Below are 20,644 nucleotides of genomic sequence, written 5' to 3'. Positions count from 1 at the left end.
TTGTAGGTCTGTGTCCTTTGTCAGTGCGTTCAGCTTTGTGCTCTCCCTGTCTCGTCAGTGTAATCAACGTCAGCCGTGTCTCCCAGCTGTTTCCTCTTTGCTCCGTTCACCTCTTGTATTTAGTGTCTGTGTCTTCCCCTACTCGGTGTCGCATCGTTAACGTCTGTTCACCCTCACTTGCTGCGTGTTTAGGATTTCCAGTCCTCCTGCATCTCTGTTTAGAGTTTTGTTTGCTTTTGTGAGTTTTATTTTATCTTGATGTTCTGCTCCAGCAATAAAGCTGCATTTTCTGTCTAAACCTCGTGTCCTGAGAATCCTGCATTTTGGGTCCACCACTCCTGCCTGCCTGCCACACAGCCGACCATGACAGAACTAGCCATTGTAATTAAGTCTGCTGATATCAGCACAATCTCACATATATTTCATAACCTTTTTATTCAGTGAATTTATTCAGTCAAGATCGGTATAAAAGCTGCACGTAGGCTGTTCTTTCAAGTCAAATCCATACAATGCATCTTTGTGCTGCCGTTGACCCTGCTTTAAGAAATCTCCTTTCTGTGTCATGTAAGGCAGCAGTCCCCAACCTTTTTTGCGCCACGGACCGGTTTATGCTCGACAATATTTTCACGGACCGGCCTTTAAGGTGTCGCGGATAAATACAACAAAATAAAACTAGTACCGGTACCGAAAAAAGAAGATCTATTCATAACACACGTGAAAAGTACCAGGAAAACCGAGGTAACGATAAAAACGATAACAAAATAACGCTGAAAACCGATAAAAACCCTGAAAACCATACATTTCACACCTGAGCCTCAACTCTCGTGGCCCGGTACCAAACGACTCACGGACCGGTACCGGTCCGAGGCCCGGGGGTTGGGGACCGCTGATGTAAGGGATAAAAATGTGAGCCTGGTCACTTTCAGCTGCAAGACGGCTGGCTCAGCGTGTCGCCAGTGATCTTCAGGGCTGCCTTAGCTGTAATCTACATTGTGTTTCTACTGCACAATTTCAGCAATTAGTAAAGGTGACAACTGATTTATCCTCAGTTGTTCAAAGGACTGCGGAGCCACTCAGAAGGCAGGTGGTGTACACAGTCTGTCAGAGGAGTGTGGTCTCTCTTACTACAAAACCCCCCCTGCTGTTCTCAAGGTCATACCACTAGCGTGGGCTCCCTAGAGATGTTATGTACGTAACTTGAATGCAAGCAGCTCCTGAAGGGGATTTCTTGTTGGAACTTATAGCAATTGTAGGCCTATAGATGAAAAAGCTAGAAAAGCACATTAGCAGAGGTGAGCTTCCCTGTGAGACAGAACAAACATCTTTGCTGGTTTATGTATTTTTTTTGCACAGTGTTCACTTGACTTTTCTCATAAATGAGTTTAGGTGCAGTGATGCATTTCAACAGATATAGAGCATATACTGTACTGCTCAGTGGGCAGGATGGTTTAACCATATGCTTGAGAGTATGATATGTTGTGTAATAGGAGTGTGTTCTTTTATTTTTTTTTCCCTTTTTGTGCGTAAGGAAACAATAACTAAAGCTGATAATTGACTGCACTGATGTAGAGTGTGCAGTTTTTTCTTAAACGGGTGAACATTCAAGTACTAGTAGCTTCAAATGTGGCTTCGATAATAGTTGATAATAGTTGTTGAATAGACATCCAAAAGATGACTTTGTTGGCTGACCAACATTGAGATTTGGTTTAAAAGGAAAAGTGACAAGCTGTCTTCTCAGACTGTTAAACGACGTCTAGAAAAAACATTTTTGCATCAAACTTTGGTTGAAAAGTGAAAGGAGAATCTTAATAAACAAATTCAGCCTCAGACGACCAACAGGTTTGAACCCACAATCTTCTTGCTGTGCTGCGGCAGTGTTAAGGTTCACGTCGGAGAATTACAGTCCTAATCAGATGTATTTTAATATAGTTGTAGTCTGATGACTAGCCCAACCTTCATGCCTGTGGAAAGGTAGACACACAAACAGAATGGCAATCTCTGAAGTCTCAGATTCAAAGTGGTCCACAACAAGGATGTGTCAAAAAGCAAGCACTTACTGAAATACACTGGGAGACTTGAGGAATAAAAAATGAAACGAGAGCAAGATCAAGTGGGGGACAAAGGAACCTGTTGCAGAAGAGAGAAATATGACAGTGGGATGAAAGTACGCTGCAAATGAAAGATGGGAAATGGCTTCACAGACAAAGAGACATAGCCAACATATTCATTTCCCCTCCCTCCACATAACAACCTCCTGCTGCCACTCATGATGTAAGGCTGAGGCAATTAACCTCCTTCATCTGTCACACACTCATGACTGTGTGTGTGTGTGTGCGTGTGCGCGCATGTCTTTAAGGGCTTGGATGCAAGTGTTTGTGCATGCCTGAATCCATGTGTGTAAGCAAGCAATAACATGAGCCAGTGTACATCGAGGCAATATTATGTGTGCACGAGACTGCGCGCGTGTGTGTGAGAGAGAGCGTGTGTTTCAAATCAAAGATAAAATCCCACTGCCTTTCACCTCAGGGAGATGATGTCATACCCTGCACAGCGAGTAGCAATGCTGGCAAACAGCTGACTTTACTCAGGATGGGGAAAAGTCATCTTTGTCTTGCAGCTGCAGCATGACATCATTCATTGCATTTTTGACATGTGCAATATGTGTTTATTTCTTACTTATCCACTCATTTAGCATGCATTGAAAATGGAAATTCACATTGTGGGAGAGTCACTGTTTTTCATTAGAACACTGCAAGTTGCAGACATGTTAAGTCCGTCAGACCAAATTTAATACTGAAGAGCAGATCTGTCAGAGTTGTTTAGACACCACTAAGTTAAAAGAGATGAAAATAGATATTTATATGATCAAATTTTGAAATATGAAAAATGACATCAACTTACAGGCTATAACTAATGTGTGATCTATAACAATGGGAAATTACACACTGTGCTCCAACAGTTTAGCCACAGGACATTAAATGCATTATTTTTAGATTTTGCAGAATGTAGAGCTAATTGGCTATTTTCATCACAATAAGCAGCCTCTGTGTTGTTCACAGATTAGGAAATGCTACTGGGATAGACAACATCTAACACTTTAAAAGATTTTAGTAACAATTTAGGCATGCATGCATGGATTAATTGCAAATTACAAGCTCTTGCAATCCTCTTGACTTTCCAGGAAAAATGTCTTAATTCTTTGCATCATTTTTTAAATAAACATACATGTAGGAGCTACTTTGCCCAAATATCAGACACATTTGGGCCTTTTGGCAAAACTCTGTCACCACACTGCCAAGTGTTGTGTGGGCCTCATCTTGCCCAGAAGTCATGTAGCATGCTTAACATGGGTTGTGGCAAGTATTGTGTGAATGCTGTGGGTGTATGTGTGGCCCAAATGTCACAATGTAACAAATATCTGTCTCATAAGGTGTGCATGAGAATCCAGAGATATAAAGACATTGATTCTTCAAAGTGATGCTGCTAGCAACAAGTGGAATTTAAAAAAAACATATTAAGGTTTCGTCAGAAATTTTGAAAATCTACATAACCAAAACTATCCTTATATAAACTGCTTGTAGTTTTAGTGTCATTAAAAAACAACAACTACTACTTAACATTACTGTCCAAGAGAGAAATAATCGGTGCATTGTGTTGTTTACTTAAATTACATCCGAGACCTTTGTGCCTAGCTGATTCTTCTTCTTCTTTTAGCTGCTCCCTTTAGGGGTCGCCATAGCAGATCATCGGTCTTCATCACACCTGATCTCTAGCATCCTCTTCTGTCCCACCAGCCTTCTGCATTACCTCCTTCACTACACCCATTAATCCTCTCTGTAGTCTCTTTTTCTCCTGCCTGCGTGCAAGCTCCATATTCAGCATCCTTTGTCCAATATATCCAGTATTTCTCCTCTGCACATGTCCAAACCATCTAGCTATTACCTTTCTAACATTGTCTTCAAACCACTCAACCCTAGTTCTCCATCTGAAATATATACATTTCTATTCTAGTTGATCCTGGTCACTCCCAATGAAAATCTTAACATCTTCAACTTGTCTCTTTTTTTCATGCTGCCATCTCCAAGTATACATTATAGAAGGTCTCTCCTGTAAAGCTTCCCTTTCACTCTTGCTCCTTTTCTTCTGTCATAAATCATTCCTGACACTCCACCTCTCTTGTGCACTGTCCGTTGCTTTGGAATGGTGAATCCAGGTATTTAAACTCATCTACTGTCACCGTCTCTACCATGTTCACTTTCCCACCCTTTCACTTGTCTCCCTCTCACAAACAAATGTGTTCTGTCTTGCTTCAACTGACTTTTGTTCCTCTTCTCTCCAGTGCATACCTCCACTTCTCCAGGCTCTCTTTCATCTCCTCACTACAGATCACTGTTGTTCATTCATACAGTATGTCTAAATGAAAGATTTTGATGATGTCTTATGTGTCAGAATTATGAGAACAAATGAGTTACATTTTCTTGAAACACTGTGTCTCTTTGGCTTTCAACCCCCAAGGCATTTTACACCAAAAAACTAGTCCACCCCAAGGATCACTTCCCCTGGCACAGAATAATATACTGTTGGGCACTACAAGAGGAGTGCTGTGAATTATACATCGGGGAAACCAAACAACCTGGTTAAGCAGATTGCTCAGTGCAGAAGAGCTACCTCATCAGGCCAAGACTCCACAATGGCCACTCTTTCAGTGATGAGACTATAGACATCCTGGTTAGGGAGGAACGCTGGTTTGAGTCAGGAGTCAAGGAGGCCATTTATGTGAAAATGGAACAACTGCTCCATTTTCACATAAATGCTCTTTCTCATATCTTCATGGTATGGCTCGTGAATTTTGTCTCTCTGTAGCTGCTACAGCTCTGCTTCTTGTTCTTGAAAACGAGTACTAGAAAACTTCTTCCTTCTGAAATTGATAAGCAAACTGGTGTAAAACTCAACAGCCCTCTCCCATAGAAATCTCCAAACCTCCTCATGTATGGCATCTGGATCAACTGCCTATCCACCCCTCATTCTTTTCACTTCCTTCTTGCTAATCCTCTGCACGTCATATGTCTGTGACATCATGATTCACATCTGTTCTCCACGCTCTAATTTTCTACACTCATGAGCACCTCCTGCTCCTTCAATCTTCTTAACACACTCTCCTCACCTGTTAGCACACTTCCATTCCTGCCCTTGATAACCCTAACCTGCTGCACATCCTTTCTAGCTCAGTCTCTCTGCCTAGCCCACTGATACAAGTCCTTTTCTACTTCCTTATTGTCCATCCTCACATGCAACTCACTCAGCCTTTGCAGTTGCCAGCTGTTTTTGCTTCCCTCCTCCTGGACTACTGCTGTCTACTGTCCCTTACTATCCCATTTAGCAGGTCATATGTTAAAAGCAGGCACTAACTGTGAACATTGCTTGATAATGGTGTCTGCTCCAAAAATAATGATTAATGAGGTGTTATACTTTGAGATGATTACTCTAAAGATATTAAGGTACTAAAGTCAGAGTTTATCATTTATTATCTCTGAACAAAACCCTAGTTAGGCTGTCCTTTGATATAACAGCGTATTTTGTTAGCTAACAAGATGAGAAGTGTTAAGAAAGCATTTTTTAGTAGAATTAATGAGATGTAGTTTTTTTACTGTAGCCAGTATTGCTATTGCTAAGCTAATATTCAGCAAAATCTGTACGCTTAGCAAATGGCACCTTTAAAGAGTTAAAGACACCAAAATTCGCTGACTCACAGATGCAAAAGTCAGCTGCAATTATTATATTAAATGCCAAGGTTACTGAAGAAAACAAGAAACAGCATGCCGCCTTTGGCCTGTTGAGCAGGAGAAAAAATGAAGTGGCAGCTAGTCTGTTTTGCTAACATGACACTCCCAGCTAATTGCTGTCATAGAACCAGAAGCTAATCATTTAGAAACTCCTTCTGACCACAAAGCGGGACTGCACCGTCTTAAACACACAGGGTCCAAACAGCAGACAGGGTTAAGACTGATTTGTCAAGGGGCTTAGATGGCACTCAAAGACGTGCACACAAACGCACACGAGAACAAATTCATACAAACTCACAAAGACAGATAACAGAAGCTGTAATTACAGAGTTGCTGCTCAGCCGTGAGTGAACAACACAGCTCCGAAGAGAGGACGCCTTATTCCAAGCACACACTCCCACACAGATCTGAGGATAGGATGCTTTACCACTACTACGGCTATAATTACTACCATAAAAGAGAGTGCTAGATAAGTGCAGATATGACTATGGGTGGACACTCTCAAATGCTCTAACATATAATTACAGGAATACATAGATTAGAGCGCAGGCAATTTGTAAGATGAAGGTCAACAAGAATTACGACGTTGTAGTACTTCAAGGTTATCACAATTTGCGTGCACGAGTGTGAGCTTATACATATGTGAAACCTCTCAAGAAATCGGAGTGCTCAATGTCGAAATATGGTGATTTGCCTCTTACCCTCTTTGTCCTTTTCTTGATAGGTTCAGCCTGATATGTGCACTGTATGTGTTTGTGTGTCTCTGTGGGTGAGTCACTCGAGTCAGCGAACTATATGTGTGTGTGTGTGTGTGTGTGGCAACTGGCTAGAGAAGTGGACCTTAAGTGGTAGGATAGAGGAAAGTTACTCCAGTTTCTTGGTTGGTTGGTCACTGTATGTTCAATTCAGGTGAGGATTAAGAACAGGAGAAATGTGCAGTGGAATTTTGTCTAAGTGATTTACTGCCTTTAGTACATCATTAATTACAGCAGCCCACCGGTGACTTGAAACTAAACTTTAAGGTTAGTTATAAGGCGTTAGCGTAGCAGACTTTACTCCTGTGGAAGTAAAAAGTCTTAATAGTTGGATAGTTACAGATATCTCTGCACCAGTAATTGTTTGTCTGTTTCTTTATTTGATCCATGGCAGTACAAAACAGTACATGTACATGTTTTGGGTAGTACAAAACACAGTGGTAGCTTCCTGACAGCGTTTGAGTGATACCAGAGCAGCTTCACTACAGCGTGGCGTTCATTCTACAAGTGTCTGCTGAAGGACTAGAACACCACCTTCATGAAATAATTCCTCATTTGATGTTTTAATAAATGCAGTCTAACATGTCCCGCCAACATCTTCAATAATAACTAATGACCACGAAGCCCAGATCCTAAATTTATACTCAAACAGCTCAGTGATGCTCTTGGCCCCATGAATGGGTGTATGCATCATCGGTTAAATCTAGTTACGTCTGCCTATAAGGCCACAGTTTTACTCGCTCTGTGCAAGCTTTTATTTACATAAAGGACAGAAAGGCAGAAGGATATTTTGGAGTGTTTTTGAGGGCACGTCTGAATACTGACAATGCAATGGAGAATACACAGACATCTGCATAGAACAATAACTGCTGGCGTCGTCTGCCATTGTTAATTTCATTATCCATACCTGCTTTACTTCCTGTAACATGTCAAGCTCTGGAAATGTCTGTCATGCTAGTTTTAAGAACATGTGTCTGGCTCTTCAGATTGCTGTAAAGCCAGTAGCTGTCTGTGTTGCAGTGTTTGCTGAATCAAGCAGCTCACTAAAACCTACTAAATATTTAAGTGGTTTCTGGCCTGAAGATGTTTCTGTGTCTGCCTTTCTTTCTGTCTCCTTCCTGCTTTTCCTTTTCTTTTCTCTGAACTCTTCTTTGTTTTTCAACTTCCATCTCCTTGCCATCCTCAGGTGTTTTGTGGAACTTGTCATCATGTGATGCCCTGAAGATGCCCATCATCCAGGACGCTTTGGCCGTTCTGACCAACGCTGTGATCATCCCACACTCGGGCTGGGACACCTCCCCGCACACGCAAGAGGACCGCAAACTGCACCTACACTCCTCCCAGGTTCTCCGCAATGCCACCGGCTGTCTGCGGTAGGTGTCTCTACCTGTTCCTTAGGAAAAAAAACAGTATTCACACATTTCAAGAATCCAACATACAACTGGAGAAGTCTCTTTTTGAAGATGTTGTGCTGTTCACAGTCCTACTGTTACCGGCCACATCTAAAAAAGTCTCTGTTAGTTAAAACAGTGTTATTTTTAAATTGTACGCTGTGTTATTTTTAACGCCCTATACACAGAGAGAACTGAGAGAATTAGCTGCATTTAAGATGAGTCATCGTTTGGCTTCAGAGCTGCTGTGGCTTTGCTTTTTCTCACTGGAGACGTGGTGCTAGTCTTACAGTTCAGTAGTGACACGTGCTTTTATCATTTTGTTTTGGGTCTTTTACTCCAGCACGTTGGATTAAAAATAAACCTTTTGCGTATGAAAAAATGTGAAAGCTGGTTCTGATAACACACAGTATGTCACTATTTGTTACCTGAACAACACCTGGCACCAGGATGCATTATGGGAAGAAGGCAAGCTGGCAGAGCAAGAGAGTGTGATGCTTTGAGTAATGTTCTTCTGGGAAACCTTGGGTCAGCAACCACCAACTAAACACAATACTTTGTAAAATATCCAAGAAAATTGTTTCTGCAGAAGATGGAAACAACAAACTGGTTTTGCCACTTGGGGCAAAAACACCGGGATGAGTACAACCAGACTACAAAGGAGGATATATTAGCAGCTGGTGATGTAATTTGCGACTCAAATCTAAACAAATGATTCCACAGAGCGTCACTGGAGCACGTTCAGTTTCTTCTTCAGGTTCCAGGCAAATGTCAGGCTACAAAGGAAGAAAGAAAGAGTACAAAAACACCAGGTTTTTCTCTTATACTCAACTTTTGTGCAAAATTGGATAATTGGATGTCTTTCTGCCTTAAGTAGTGACCTAAATGAAACCATGTGAGAGGTTCACACAAGACATATGTGAAACTGGACGAGGAGACTTGATCGGTTTTGCATTTTCAGAGGTCACAATCCAAAACAATAGTGATTCATAATCTTTGTATCAGTGAGAGGCTTTCAGCATTACAAAATCTTCATGATGAAATTTCTGTGGTTGACTCTGAGCTCATAAATCTTTCTGATGCAGACGTGTAAGCAGTCTACGAGACATTTTTTGATGTGCTATTCATTTGAATCCATCACAGCCTTCTACATCAAAATAAGAACAGAAAACATAGCTTGCAGTATTATGACAAGTCCACCTAAAACAGTCTGTACGTACCTTATTGGTTGAATCGACCCTGCATCTGTCCATATCCCTGCACACTGACAGCACGTTATACAACAGAACAAATAAGTTTGCTTTAATAATGCAGCAGCTCACATCATTCACTGAATTTTTTGACAGTTGGACTGGGGGCTATTTCGACACATTTCCTCTCGAGGATGTGGCACAGGGTGCAGCGGGAGCTGAGTGGGAACGCTGCCATGACTGTATTTGCATGTCTTGCTTCCTGTCGACACGCGCATGTCTGTTTGTCCCTCTGCCTAACTCGGTGTGTGGGCCATTAATCTCAGCCGCGATATATCTCCTCATCCTCCCCCAGTGAAAATAAGCTACACATACTGGCTACTTACAGAGGCTTCTGTAGCTGCTGGTGTGTGTGTGTGTGAGAGAGAGAGAGAGAAGGCACACATCTGATACAGCAGTGCGTGTGTGTTTTTTGATTCTAGTTGGCGTGAGTGTGTTGCAGGAGATAGCTTTGTGTGGATCAGCTCCCTAAACTCGAAGGGCTAATTCATCTTTCTCACGCCTTGTTAGGGAATGCTGGGAGTCTGATTAAAGATTGAATATTTCATGGCGGGTTTGGTATATCGCCGGCCACCTGCTCTCTCTCTCTCTCTCTCTCTTCCATCTCCCATTATCCGCCTCACATTCTCATTTTCTCTCTCTCCCTCTTTTAGTCACTTTCTCCTCCCTCGCTCCATTTCCATCTCGTCCTATTACTCCGTTTCTCCTCTCTCGATCATATTATCCCTCCTTTATGCCTTTCTTCTTCTGTCTCACGCCATCTCAGCCACACTGTCTCTCACTTTCACACAGGCACATTTTCTCCCTCTGCTAACTTGCTGCTTCACGCCATATGCTGTCGAACCGGCTAACGGGAAGAGCTAAAACTTGTGCTGTCAGACTGCTGAATGTGAATTATGTGCATTGAATATGGCAGCTAATGAAGAGACAGTTAACCCATTTATTCACTGTACTTGCAGACATGCCTCTGCCACGCTTCTGGGACAAATTACGTCACTATCTGGTATCAATATGGGTGAATGAAGGCAAGAATGTGATTCTTTTAAATGCTTCTCATCAGGGGACATTTGAACCTTTCTCACTGAAACTACACACAGAAATGCAGCACCAACTCTTGCAGTCTTATATAATAAGGCAACAGGCTTTTCTTTAGCTCTCAACTGATCTACCATCAGTCCATAGAACGAATGATCTGTGTGGGTTAAAGAATACATTGAAGGCCTGTAATAATCACTGACTTGATATAGCCTTTTTGCAGAATCCTTCTTTACAATGATTTTTTGTGGACTTTCTTTTGCTTTGTTGCTTTGTTACAAAAAACATTTGCCATTAAAATCTGAAAGCAACAATCTAAATTGTCCATTATGTAGTCCCTAAATGAGCAAAATGAGAACTACTGATGGATTATAATGCAGTTTTGGACATTAAATTGCTCCATGTACTTGTAGATACATCCTGCCAGCTGTCAAAGAGAGAACTAAATGTGCACACAAACAAGGGCAAAGCTAAATAAATATATCGAATGAGACTTTGTTTTTTGATTAGAGAATTAAAGATTAGAGAAAGACAAAGAAATAGGCTCTTCAAAGAGTGACATTTTTGTCGATGGACATTTTCCCTCAGCTGTAGCGGCACGCTGTGGGTTAATCAATTGTGCTCGCTTTTAAAACCTGCTTTATAGACATGTAACCTTTGTCCTGCATTGTGATTCTCTCCTTATTTAGATTCTTCACACCGAAAGATCATAATGAGAGATAATCTGTAGCAGTGGTTTGCAAGGGAACGCTTCAGAGGGATTAATTATCTGTAATTGAGTGTGGTTAATTAAACTGAATCTATTAGCAGGTAGTAGCCAAAATGTGGGAAATGTCTGCAAGAAAGAAGTATATAAAGAGGTTTACAAATATTCTTAAGTGTTCTTTACTTTGGCGTTTATCGGCGTGTGCCCTGTGTGGCTCACAGTGCTTTTAGTCAGTGTGTCTGTGTGTTTGGGCTCAAGACAAAAAGAGAAAGATTCAGACTAGCACACAGATTGTCAACAACCTGAAATATTTAAGCAATTATTTGACAGTATAGTGAAAATATAATGCTCTCATAACTTAATAAAACTGAGAGACATTCCGCTGAGGGTCAGAATTAAACAGCCCGCTGCATTACTTAAACATGTAACTTCACCGCTACATGTTTGGAGGTTTTTTTGCATTACATTTAAGGTCAGGCCTCTCTCTCAAACTCTCACCAATACATTCAGAACTACACGACCTCAACAGACTTGGGTATTAAAACAAACATGACTGGCTATTAAAAAAAATCCAGAGTGATTCCATGAAGCTTTGAAAACTGGTAGCTTTTATAAACACAGCCTGGGAGTGAATAAAAATGGCTTTTGCCTTTTTGTTTAGGACGAGTAGCTTGGGATCAGACATCTAACCATTTACCAGTACAGGACCTCATTCAGTTTATACACTGTTTGGAAACTCTACAGTTAGAGCTTTTGCTGTTCTACCATTTCTTTGTGATTTTTGTCAGTTGAGTTTTGTTTTTGTCGTTGTAAGTCCAGTGACACTCCATTAAGGTCTTTTTTTTTTCTTCCCGTAAACCCTCAATAAAATATTTTTTTCTTACTGAATGCACCTTTGTTTTTACTGGTTAGGCTTTTTGATGCTGGTTATGGTAGAGAAATACTTCAGCCACGCCTCCAACAGTACAAGTGTTTCTCTTTGTGTTCTTGCTGGATAATATCTAATTTCCGCACTGTATATGCTTGTTTAAATATCGAGGGTTTTATGTTCTACATTTTTCTCTCTTATTCATTTCACTGTTGAGAAGAGTTGATAAATGTGAGGCTTCTAATCCTCCCACTGCAGGCGAAACACCTTTTCCATTACATCGATTTCCAGCAACATTTATTTTTAGGAGGTGTATGTCTATATCAGCCAAAATTCTTAATGTACACATGTGTGTTAGAGTTATATTTACATCACAAAAGTAGGGCAGGAGATATTGTTGACTGACTTTCCAACAATCACAACTTACTGTGTTCAGCTGTGGTGCTACTCTGCTACATGTGCTGCATAAAACAACAGAGTTGTAAGAGTTGTAAATTGTAAGGTAAAAATCCAACAATAACACGAGAGAAAACCCCAACAATCAGACAACCCCCTATGAACAAGCACTTGATGACAGTGGGAACAAAAAACTGCCTTTTAACAGGAATAAATCGAGGCAGACCCAGGCTCAGGGAGGGAGACGGGGCAAAAGACTCAATGTAAAAGAGAGTCAGAGATTGATAATAACTAATGAATAAATGCACAGTGATGTTTAAATACACTGAGACTGACAAGAGGTCAGTGCAAAAGAAATGCTCAGTGCATCGTTGGAAAGCCCCCAGCATCAGTTTTAATTTCTCTGAATTGACTTGATAGCTACTTTTAAGCTAAATGCTATTTTTGTGGCCAGGAAAAAGTCAGTACTGGACACAAGATACACAGAGCACTTGAATTTCTAAGGAAAGGGTAGTCTATGATTGTGTGTTAAACAGTCTAAAACTTTTTAAATTGCCATACTGGTAATACCTGATTATAATCGTCTTAATTCCATATTTTTGGATGCCCATTGGCTGATAAGTTTTTTTTTGTCTACTTTGAAAGCATTTATTTTAAAACGGTAGAAAATTTGTGAAGCCATTAATAGTGCACTATTTTTGAGTTTTGTATCTGCACATTAACCACACATTGTAATAACCTTCACTATCATAAATAGCCAATTCAGAGGCAATGGAGTATTCGGATGTTAACAGAGTTTACATAACTTAATTAAATGCATAATTGCCATTCATATTTCTGCATTTGGTGTTTATTTGTGTGACAAAATGAATTAGAGGTGTCGTCTTGCAGCTAAACAGCACCATGCCTTTTTAAATTAATTTGTTATTCTCTGAGAAAAATCAAATGCAGAGCTTTGTCTTGGTGCCATTTCTCACTGACACTGAGGGCACAAGCATTTCCTAGCCATCTCTAATAGCCTGACATTTAAAGGACATTACATCCAGCCTCTCTCCTCTCTGTCACACAGACAAGCATTTCCATACATTTCAACAAGCACATGTGCTCGCACTCAGAAAACCTGTGAGGAAACAAAAACTAATGGGCAATTTGGTGTGTGGAATCTTCTAAAAGCTGTTCTGTTTGTCTGTTTTACAGGAATGTGAGCTCTGCAGGTGAGGAAGCCCGTAGGAGGATGAGGGAGTGCGAGGGTCTGACTGACGCTCTGCTCTATGTCATCCAGACCGCTCTGGGGAGCAGCGAGATTGACAGCAAGGTAATGCACATACACACAAATGAACGCAAATATCTGCAAGGCATACAAACTCAAATAGCCTCTAGCTCATTCACACACACACACACACACACACACACACACACACACACACACACACACACACACACACCTGCACACAGTAAAAGAGAATGATGTGGAAGGGCCCTGCAAATGTGTTTGTGTGTGTCCTCTTGTTTGTACACATATCATCAAGAACTCAAATGCACGTGGTGCTTTTGCTTTCCAAACATGTGTACTATTTATGATTTGCATAAATCTGCATGTGGAAAATGCAAATGTGTTTAATCTTTTCCCTCACAGACTGTATGCGATCACTGTATATGCATAATCACTCTCAATCATGTTCAAAACTTGCAGGCCACAAATACGCTGCAAAAAATGATGCACAGGTTAAAGTTTTTTGTTGCTACATTCACAGCACACAAGCTGTATCCAAAAAGCTGTGTAAGATTTAATGATTTGCAAATCAGTTGATCCCTGTATTCATTCGTTTAAATACTCCAAAAAAAACATTTACCAGTACAAAGATCTGACCTCAGTTGTTGTGAACCAGTTTCAGACCTGTTAAAATTGGTGCCTACCCTAATCCAAGATAATATTGACATAAACATAACATAAACATAACTCACTGTCCAAAGAAGTTTGAACTATTTTTAAACATTTAACTCAATATAGTTGTGAAAAAACATTTTTTAAATTTAATGCCAACAACAGGATTCAGGAAACTTTGAGCCATGACTGGAAAAGCTGAAGTTTAAAAGTTTTTAAAAAATCTTTTGTGTATTCTTTTGAGTGTCAGGTGTAGTGAGAGGAAGACTGTTATGTCAGTCTGCAGTAATTCATATCTGTCAGTGTGGCTCTGTTCTGTTTTTGGACAGCAACAGTAAAATGCAACACAGAACACAGCAAGCATTAATAACAGATATTAAGTCACATACAGCATGAAATAAGGAGCAGAGGTAGAGGTGGGTTGCACAGCGGCTTGCAGATGTTCTGTAACTGTGATCAATTGAAGATGCTTAAATAACGCACCCTACGTGAATTTTGCCGATTGGATGTATAGAAAGCTAAGTAATGAGGTAATGTCATTTGGCGTCTAGATGAGATGATCTGCCAGGATCATGGCTGAGGTCAGTTGAGCTATGACAGTGCTCAATGTGTGGACTAATTATATATATATTGGCAAGAGATGAATCACTTCATTGGATATAGAAGGAACAAAAAGAAGACGGGAAGACGTTCAGCAATAAGTGTGAATATGTGGGGAAATGATTTGACAATTTAAAACAACACTGCACTCTCTACGCACTGTTGTTGAGTTAATGTGAAGGCCATGTGAAAGTTGTAGTGACTGACTCTGAACTGAAAGTTGGCGACTATGTGCCTCAGCATCCACAAGGTTACTTCCACTTTAATATGATACCATTAACAATTGGCTGTGGAATATTTAGTAGGCAGGAAATTTCACGACGGTACGTGTTGCACTAGTGGCATCCTATCAAATTCACATTCAAATTTTATTTGTCACATGCAACCATTAGAGTTGGATGTCTCGAGACTGGTCGTGGTCTCGAGACCCGAGACCACTTTTACGTGGTCTTGGTCTTGTCTTGGTCTCGACGGACTTTGGTCTTGGTTTTGTCTTGGTCTCGGATCCCTCGTTCTTGTGAGACCGTAGAAACGGGTGAGGAGGGCTGTGCGAGTGCATCGCACTCGTAAACGAAGCAGAATCTGGCTGCAGTTTAAAGACTTTTTTGTCTCGGTCTCGTCTCGACTTTGTCTTAGTCTTGACTCAGTCTGTCTTGGTCTCGATACCCTCTGGTCTTGGTATTGTCTTGGTCTTGGTCTAGGCGGTCTGACTACAAGTCTAGTAACCATATGCAGTATGACGTGGTGAAATGCTTATTGCTGTGCAATGCCTGACCATTAAATGACAGTAAGAATTCACAGTAAGATTTACAGATTTACAGATTACTACAAAATTTACAGATTTTAACTTAGAAATTTACAGTAAAATGTGCAAATAAGAATTTATGAAAGACATTATAAGAAGTGTGCAAATAAACAGAGTGCGTGCAGTCCTACACCTGGTTCAGGACCCGAATAGCCTGGGGGAAGAAGCTCCTCCCAATTCTCTGTGTTTTGGCCTTAAGGGAGTGGAAGCGCTTCCTAGACCTCAAAAGTGAGAAGAGTCCATTGTTGGGATGGGAGAGGTCCATCATGATCTTCCTGGCTTTGGTCTTGCATTGCTTGGTGCAGATGGACAGCAGGTCAGAAAGCTCTGATCAAATGATATGTTCGGCCGAGCGCACCACTCTTTGCAGATCTCATCTGTCCTGCTTGGTGCTGTTTTCCAAGCCAGGTCCAGATGTTTCCCGTCAGGACGCTCTCGATGGTGCAGGAGTAAAAGTTCTTAAGCACCTTCAGTGGCTGATGAAAGTCCCTGAGTCTTCTGAGGAAGAAGAGACGCTGCTGGGCTTTCTTAACCAGGGTGTTAATGTGACCAGGACCATGACAGGTCCTGAGTGATATGGACACTCAGGACTTTCACTTTCACATTCCAGTGTACCACACTGGAAGTCATTGAGCTCCTGAGAGCGACCCAGTCTTTCACAAATGTTTGTAGAGTCTTTGGTCTTCATGCTTCGGTGCAGATTTTATACATCTGTGGCCATGAAAGTAATTGGAACGCCTGAATTCACCAGAATTTAATTGAATTAAGTGAAAATTTTTGTCGATTTAGTGTAATTTGGGGATTTCACCATCAGCAATAGGGAGCGATCTCAAGCCTTTTTGATTTAAAAATAAACTTTCATTTTGTTTCTTTGTTTTCTAGTCTTTTTTTTAGAGTGTACCATGTATTACTCAATCCAGATGGTCAGTGACACAGAAACATCTCTAGCGAGAGTTTTTCAGCACGCTTTTATTTGAGCACATTTGCATCCATGTGTATATGTTTCTGTGCCACAGATACATGTGTGTTTGATGGTGTTTTTGTGTTTCTAGCTGTGTGGGTGTTTGTGTGTGAGTTTGTGCGTCAAGTGGAGGCCCTTCACAAGTAGATGTGAAGTTTTTAATCCGCAGAAATCCTTCACAAGATCAAAGACTGTGACTGTTGACTGCATAGACACTCACAACAATAGGATTAGCGTGCGTGTGTGTCTCTCTTTTTATTATGTGCGCTGCATGTGTGTCTATCTGAGTTTATTTGCTGTGTATACAGTCCGGTCCAGAGTTTGGTTGGGGATGTTTTAGTGGTGGCCATCTTTCTGTCCGTCACCTCTGTGTCTTTCTCTTTTGCTCTCTGTCTCTTTCATTACCTCCCTCCATCAGACTGTAGAGAACTGTGTGTGCATCCTGAGGAACTTGTCGTACCGTCTGGCTGCGGAGACCTCTCACAGCCAGCAGGGGGGGTCGGAAGAGTTGGACGGCTTGTTATGTGATACTGGAGGGAAGGACGCAGAGAGTTCGGGATGTTGGGGCAAGAAGAAGAAGAAAAAGAAGGGACATGACCAGGTGAGAACAGAAGAATGGAGAAACTGGTCAGCATTCATTGTCATATAACAATCTGATAGATTATGACTGTGGTGACAAATACATGGTGGCTGTTTTCTCTGAACAGTATTCTGATAAAGGGAAAGACCTGAGTGACCTGACAAATCTGGGGATAATGCTAACATACACAGGTATCACACTGAGCAGTGACCACGAGAGCTAAAAATGCTGAATAAATATCTGCAGTCCCTTACGTGACCATTTAAGACTGGCTCCAAAAGCTAGTCTATAACAAAAAGGCATTTTCCCAAGGTGCATCGCAACCTTATTATTAAACACTCAAGCTTTGAAGTACGTAGTGCACCCATGTGAGAATATTTCTGTGTCCTGCCTCTTACATGCTCTACTCAGCCAGCCGCACCCTTAGCTCTTCCAAACTGCAAGAAGATGACTGATGCAAATGACACAAATTTTGTCTAGAGAAATTGGAGATTTACATGTACTTTTAGAAACTTTCATGTGTGTTAAGAAGGAAGTAGCTGCAGTAATCAAAGGTGACAGTTACCTGTTGACTTATGCTAAAAAGTTTCTGCTGCTGCTCATCTGATCTGTGAAATCAACCTGGTGAAGTCTGCACAATGGCTAATATGATTAATGCGTTATTTATTTTATGTATTATTTACATTATACTGTATTTTACAGCTATTAAAACCCTTTGAAATATTTTTTGAGGGATCCCTTTGACTGCTTCTTTTCAAAACCAGATAAATTGGCAGAAAGTTTTTGCATTCCACCATTTTTGTCTAAATGTGGTCCCTTTGACCTCCAACGAACAGCTTGATTTACTAACGCATTCCACCAGCGCAGACTGGGTTTTGTAAAAAAAAAAAAGTACTGTTGGCATTTACAGGGAGAAGAGAGGTAAGAGGTGGGAACTTAAAGATTTTTGCACGTTTTCCCTGTTGCATATTTATTTCTGTGAGTTTCTTTCTTGGGGGGGAGAATATTTACATGATGACTTATTTACATTTGGAAAATGTACTGCTAATTACTGCTAATTGTGACAGTATTTACTACAAAAAAGTCATATTTTTTGTGCTTGATATTGAGATGAACTCCCTGCACCTGTGCTGTTTAGTAATTCTGGCCTTAGACGCTAAAATCAAGACTTCAAAATGGGACTTGAGATACCAGTGACTAGCATTTTTTTGTATCTGAAGTGGCTGATCTACAGCTTGTGTTTTCAGTTTATATATATATATATATATATATATGAACTATGGATGAAGGTGCTTTTTTTATTGAAGATAAAGTAGACTGCATAAGTATTTTCACAAACCAAGCACTGGGGACACTAGAACCAATGCCCCCGTTCAGACATCCAGAATCAAATGGTGAAGCGCATTAGTTCACATGCAAACAGGTTTCTCATTACAAACTACCCAATTTATTATATCTCAGTTAAGTGGAAGTGTTGGAACGTAACTGTAAAATCCAAGTCAAGCATGCAAATTACTGCCTCATTGCAGAGGAGAGGACTTCGAGTCCCCATCATGTGAACTCTAGGAAGCATCAACAAATGGAGCATGGCAGCCACCATGCAGAGGTGACAGATGGCTAGATAGTTACATTAGCTCAAGTTGCTGTTATCTTTAGTGTCAGACGTTTTCTGTGTTGTGCTTTTTTGTAGTGTTAATTTCACCAATAAAAAACTATGATGATTCCAAATTCATTTGCCTGCAGCATAGAGTGCAGTTTGACGTGATGATGCTAAGGGGCAACAGTTTAGGGGCAACATTTGGATTTTCTAAATAGAGGGTCTGTTTAAGCGACCGTGGCTCAGGGGGTTGGGAATCGCATCTGTAACCGGAAGGTCGCCGGTTCGATCCCTGGGCTCTCTGTCCTGGTCGTTGTGTCCCTGGGCAAGACACTTTACCCTACTTGCCTACTGGTGTTGGCCAGAGGGGCCGATGGCGCGATATGGCAGCCTCGCTTCTGTCAGTCTGCCCCAGGGCAGCTGTGGCTACAACTGTAGCCTGCCTCCACCAGTGTATGAATGTGAGAGTGAATGAATAGTGGTATTGTAAAGCGCTTTGGGTGCCTTGAAAAGCGCTATATAAATCCAATCCATTATTATTATTATTATTATCAGAAAACACAGAAAAAGAGAAAAATGTGACAAAAAGGACTTTAAAGTTGAACTGGTGAAACAAAAACAACAAATTATTTGTGAATGGATTAAATCTGATCTGTTGATAATTGAACTATAGAACAATCACATTTGTATCTGTGAGCTTTGTGTTGTCCTGGTGTTTTTAATTGGCACTTTGATTACTGGTTTATCTTCCAGTCTTGGTTTCCTCCTGTTACTTTATCGCTTTCTCTGCCTGTTGTTCTTCCCCCGCTCAATCCACACAGATATCACATATAGAATTTTAATGGCCTCATAAAAGCCTTCCTTTATGAGGATTTCTTTTATGGTTTGTTTAATGCTTGGGCTGTACCAGTGGGTATTCTCTGACAGGGGTCCATGCTACACTAATTAAACCTAAGTAACAATGTGTCGGCACAGATAGGAGAGTGGTTAGTGTTTAATACCATTGTGTTAAATGTAAGTCCCAAGATACAAGATGTTGCAAAACAGTATCCTGGGCCTTTCGCAGAAAAGACTACATTTTATGGGTAACATTTCCTAGTGAAATAAAGTTCATAAAAATGGTATTACTTACCACCAACGTACATTTGTAACAGCTGCCCTCAGTTAAAATATTGCTGTTGATTTTCTAAGACGAACAGGTATCAGTGTGAAGTAGGGACTCATGCTAACTAGCAGCATCAGGACGTTATGTCTTTACTACCCGTTTCCAGATTTAAAGATGCTGGTGTGTCTCTGAGTTTCCAGGCTCTGTCCATCTGTTTCATCCTCTGTTTAGTTAAAAAGTGAGAGCTCTTCTAGTTGGCAGAAACCAAACGGCTGCCTTGGAGAAGGCTCTAACCTCTTGTCATGCTAATAAGCAATCAGCATCACATTCTGGTTGAGTGGAAGATGTCTTTTACCACTTCTAGTGAAGCTGCAGGGATTGAAATTCTGGCACTTCCGGTGGGTGAATTGCTCATTAGCCCTGCGTGCTCCTATTTTTTCTCTCTGTCATTTCTAGGAAAGGCAGAAAGAGAGAGAGGAGATCTTTATAAATGGTAGCAATGAGCCATGGCCTTTAACTAATTTGTTGAGCTAACCGTTTGCAAACTCGCATGCAAACCAGGCAGAACCAGGGAGATGAAGGATTTTAAAAGTAACCCTGAGATCAGATCGTAAAGAGACAAATCATAACCTCTCCAAACAATAATATATCAGGCCTCTCTCTCCCCTCCATGTGTGTTTCTCCACTCCAGTGCAGCTGTGGATGATTACCATGAAGGAGCGATTGGGGAGCTTGTTGGAGAGGGAAAAAAACTCTATCAACTGTTGGGTAATTAGAGAAGAGAGGAATAAGGAGATGCTAAAAATGACAAAAGGAAGCGATGGAAGACGGGGAAAGAGAAATCACGGGAAGAAAAATGACCAAATTTTCAGTGCCATGTGTTAGCATTATAACACAGACTATAACAAATGCAAAGAGAATGGGAGG

The 20,644-nt window shown here is 40.9% G+C and overlaps 1 protein-coding gene across 14 annotated transcripts in view; it reads left to right on the top strand.

The window, feature by feature from the left end:
* The window catches only part of ctnnd2b (catenin (cadherin-associated protein), delta 2b), a 234,192-nt gene that overhangs the window by 192,217 nt on the left and 21,331 nt on the right, over positions 1-20,644 (top strand). For all 14 annotated transcript variants that reach the window (XM_080861361.1, XM_080861367.1, XM_080861362.1 and 11 more), the window contains 3 exons: positions 7,725-7,911; positions 13,382-13,499; positions 16,854-17,036. In XM_080861361.1, the coding sequence (XP_080717487.1) occupies positions 7,725-7,911; positions 13,382-13,499; positions 16,854-17,036 (488 nt within the window). The remainder of the gene's footprint in view (positions 1-7,724; positions 7,912-13,381; positions 13,500-16,853; positions 17,037-20,644) is intronic.

This window comes from Rhamphochromis sp. 'chilingali' (assembly GCF_963969265.1).
Source record: "Rhamphochromis sp. 'chilingali' genome assembly, chromosome: 16".
Taxonomy (NCBI): domain Eukaryota; kingdom Metazoa; phylum Chordata; class Actinopteri; order Cichliformes; family Cichlidae; genus Rhamphochromis; species Rhamphochromis sp. 'chilingali'.
The sequence above is the reverse complement of the archived record's forward strand: the minus strand, read 5'-3'. Positions and strand labels throughout refer to the sequence as shown.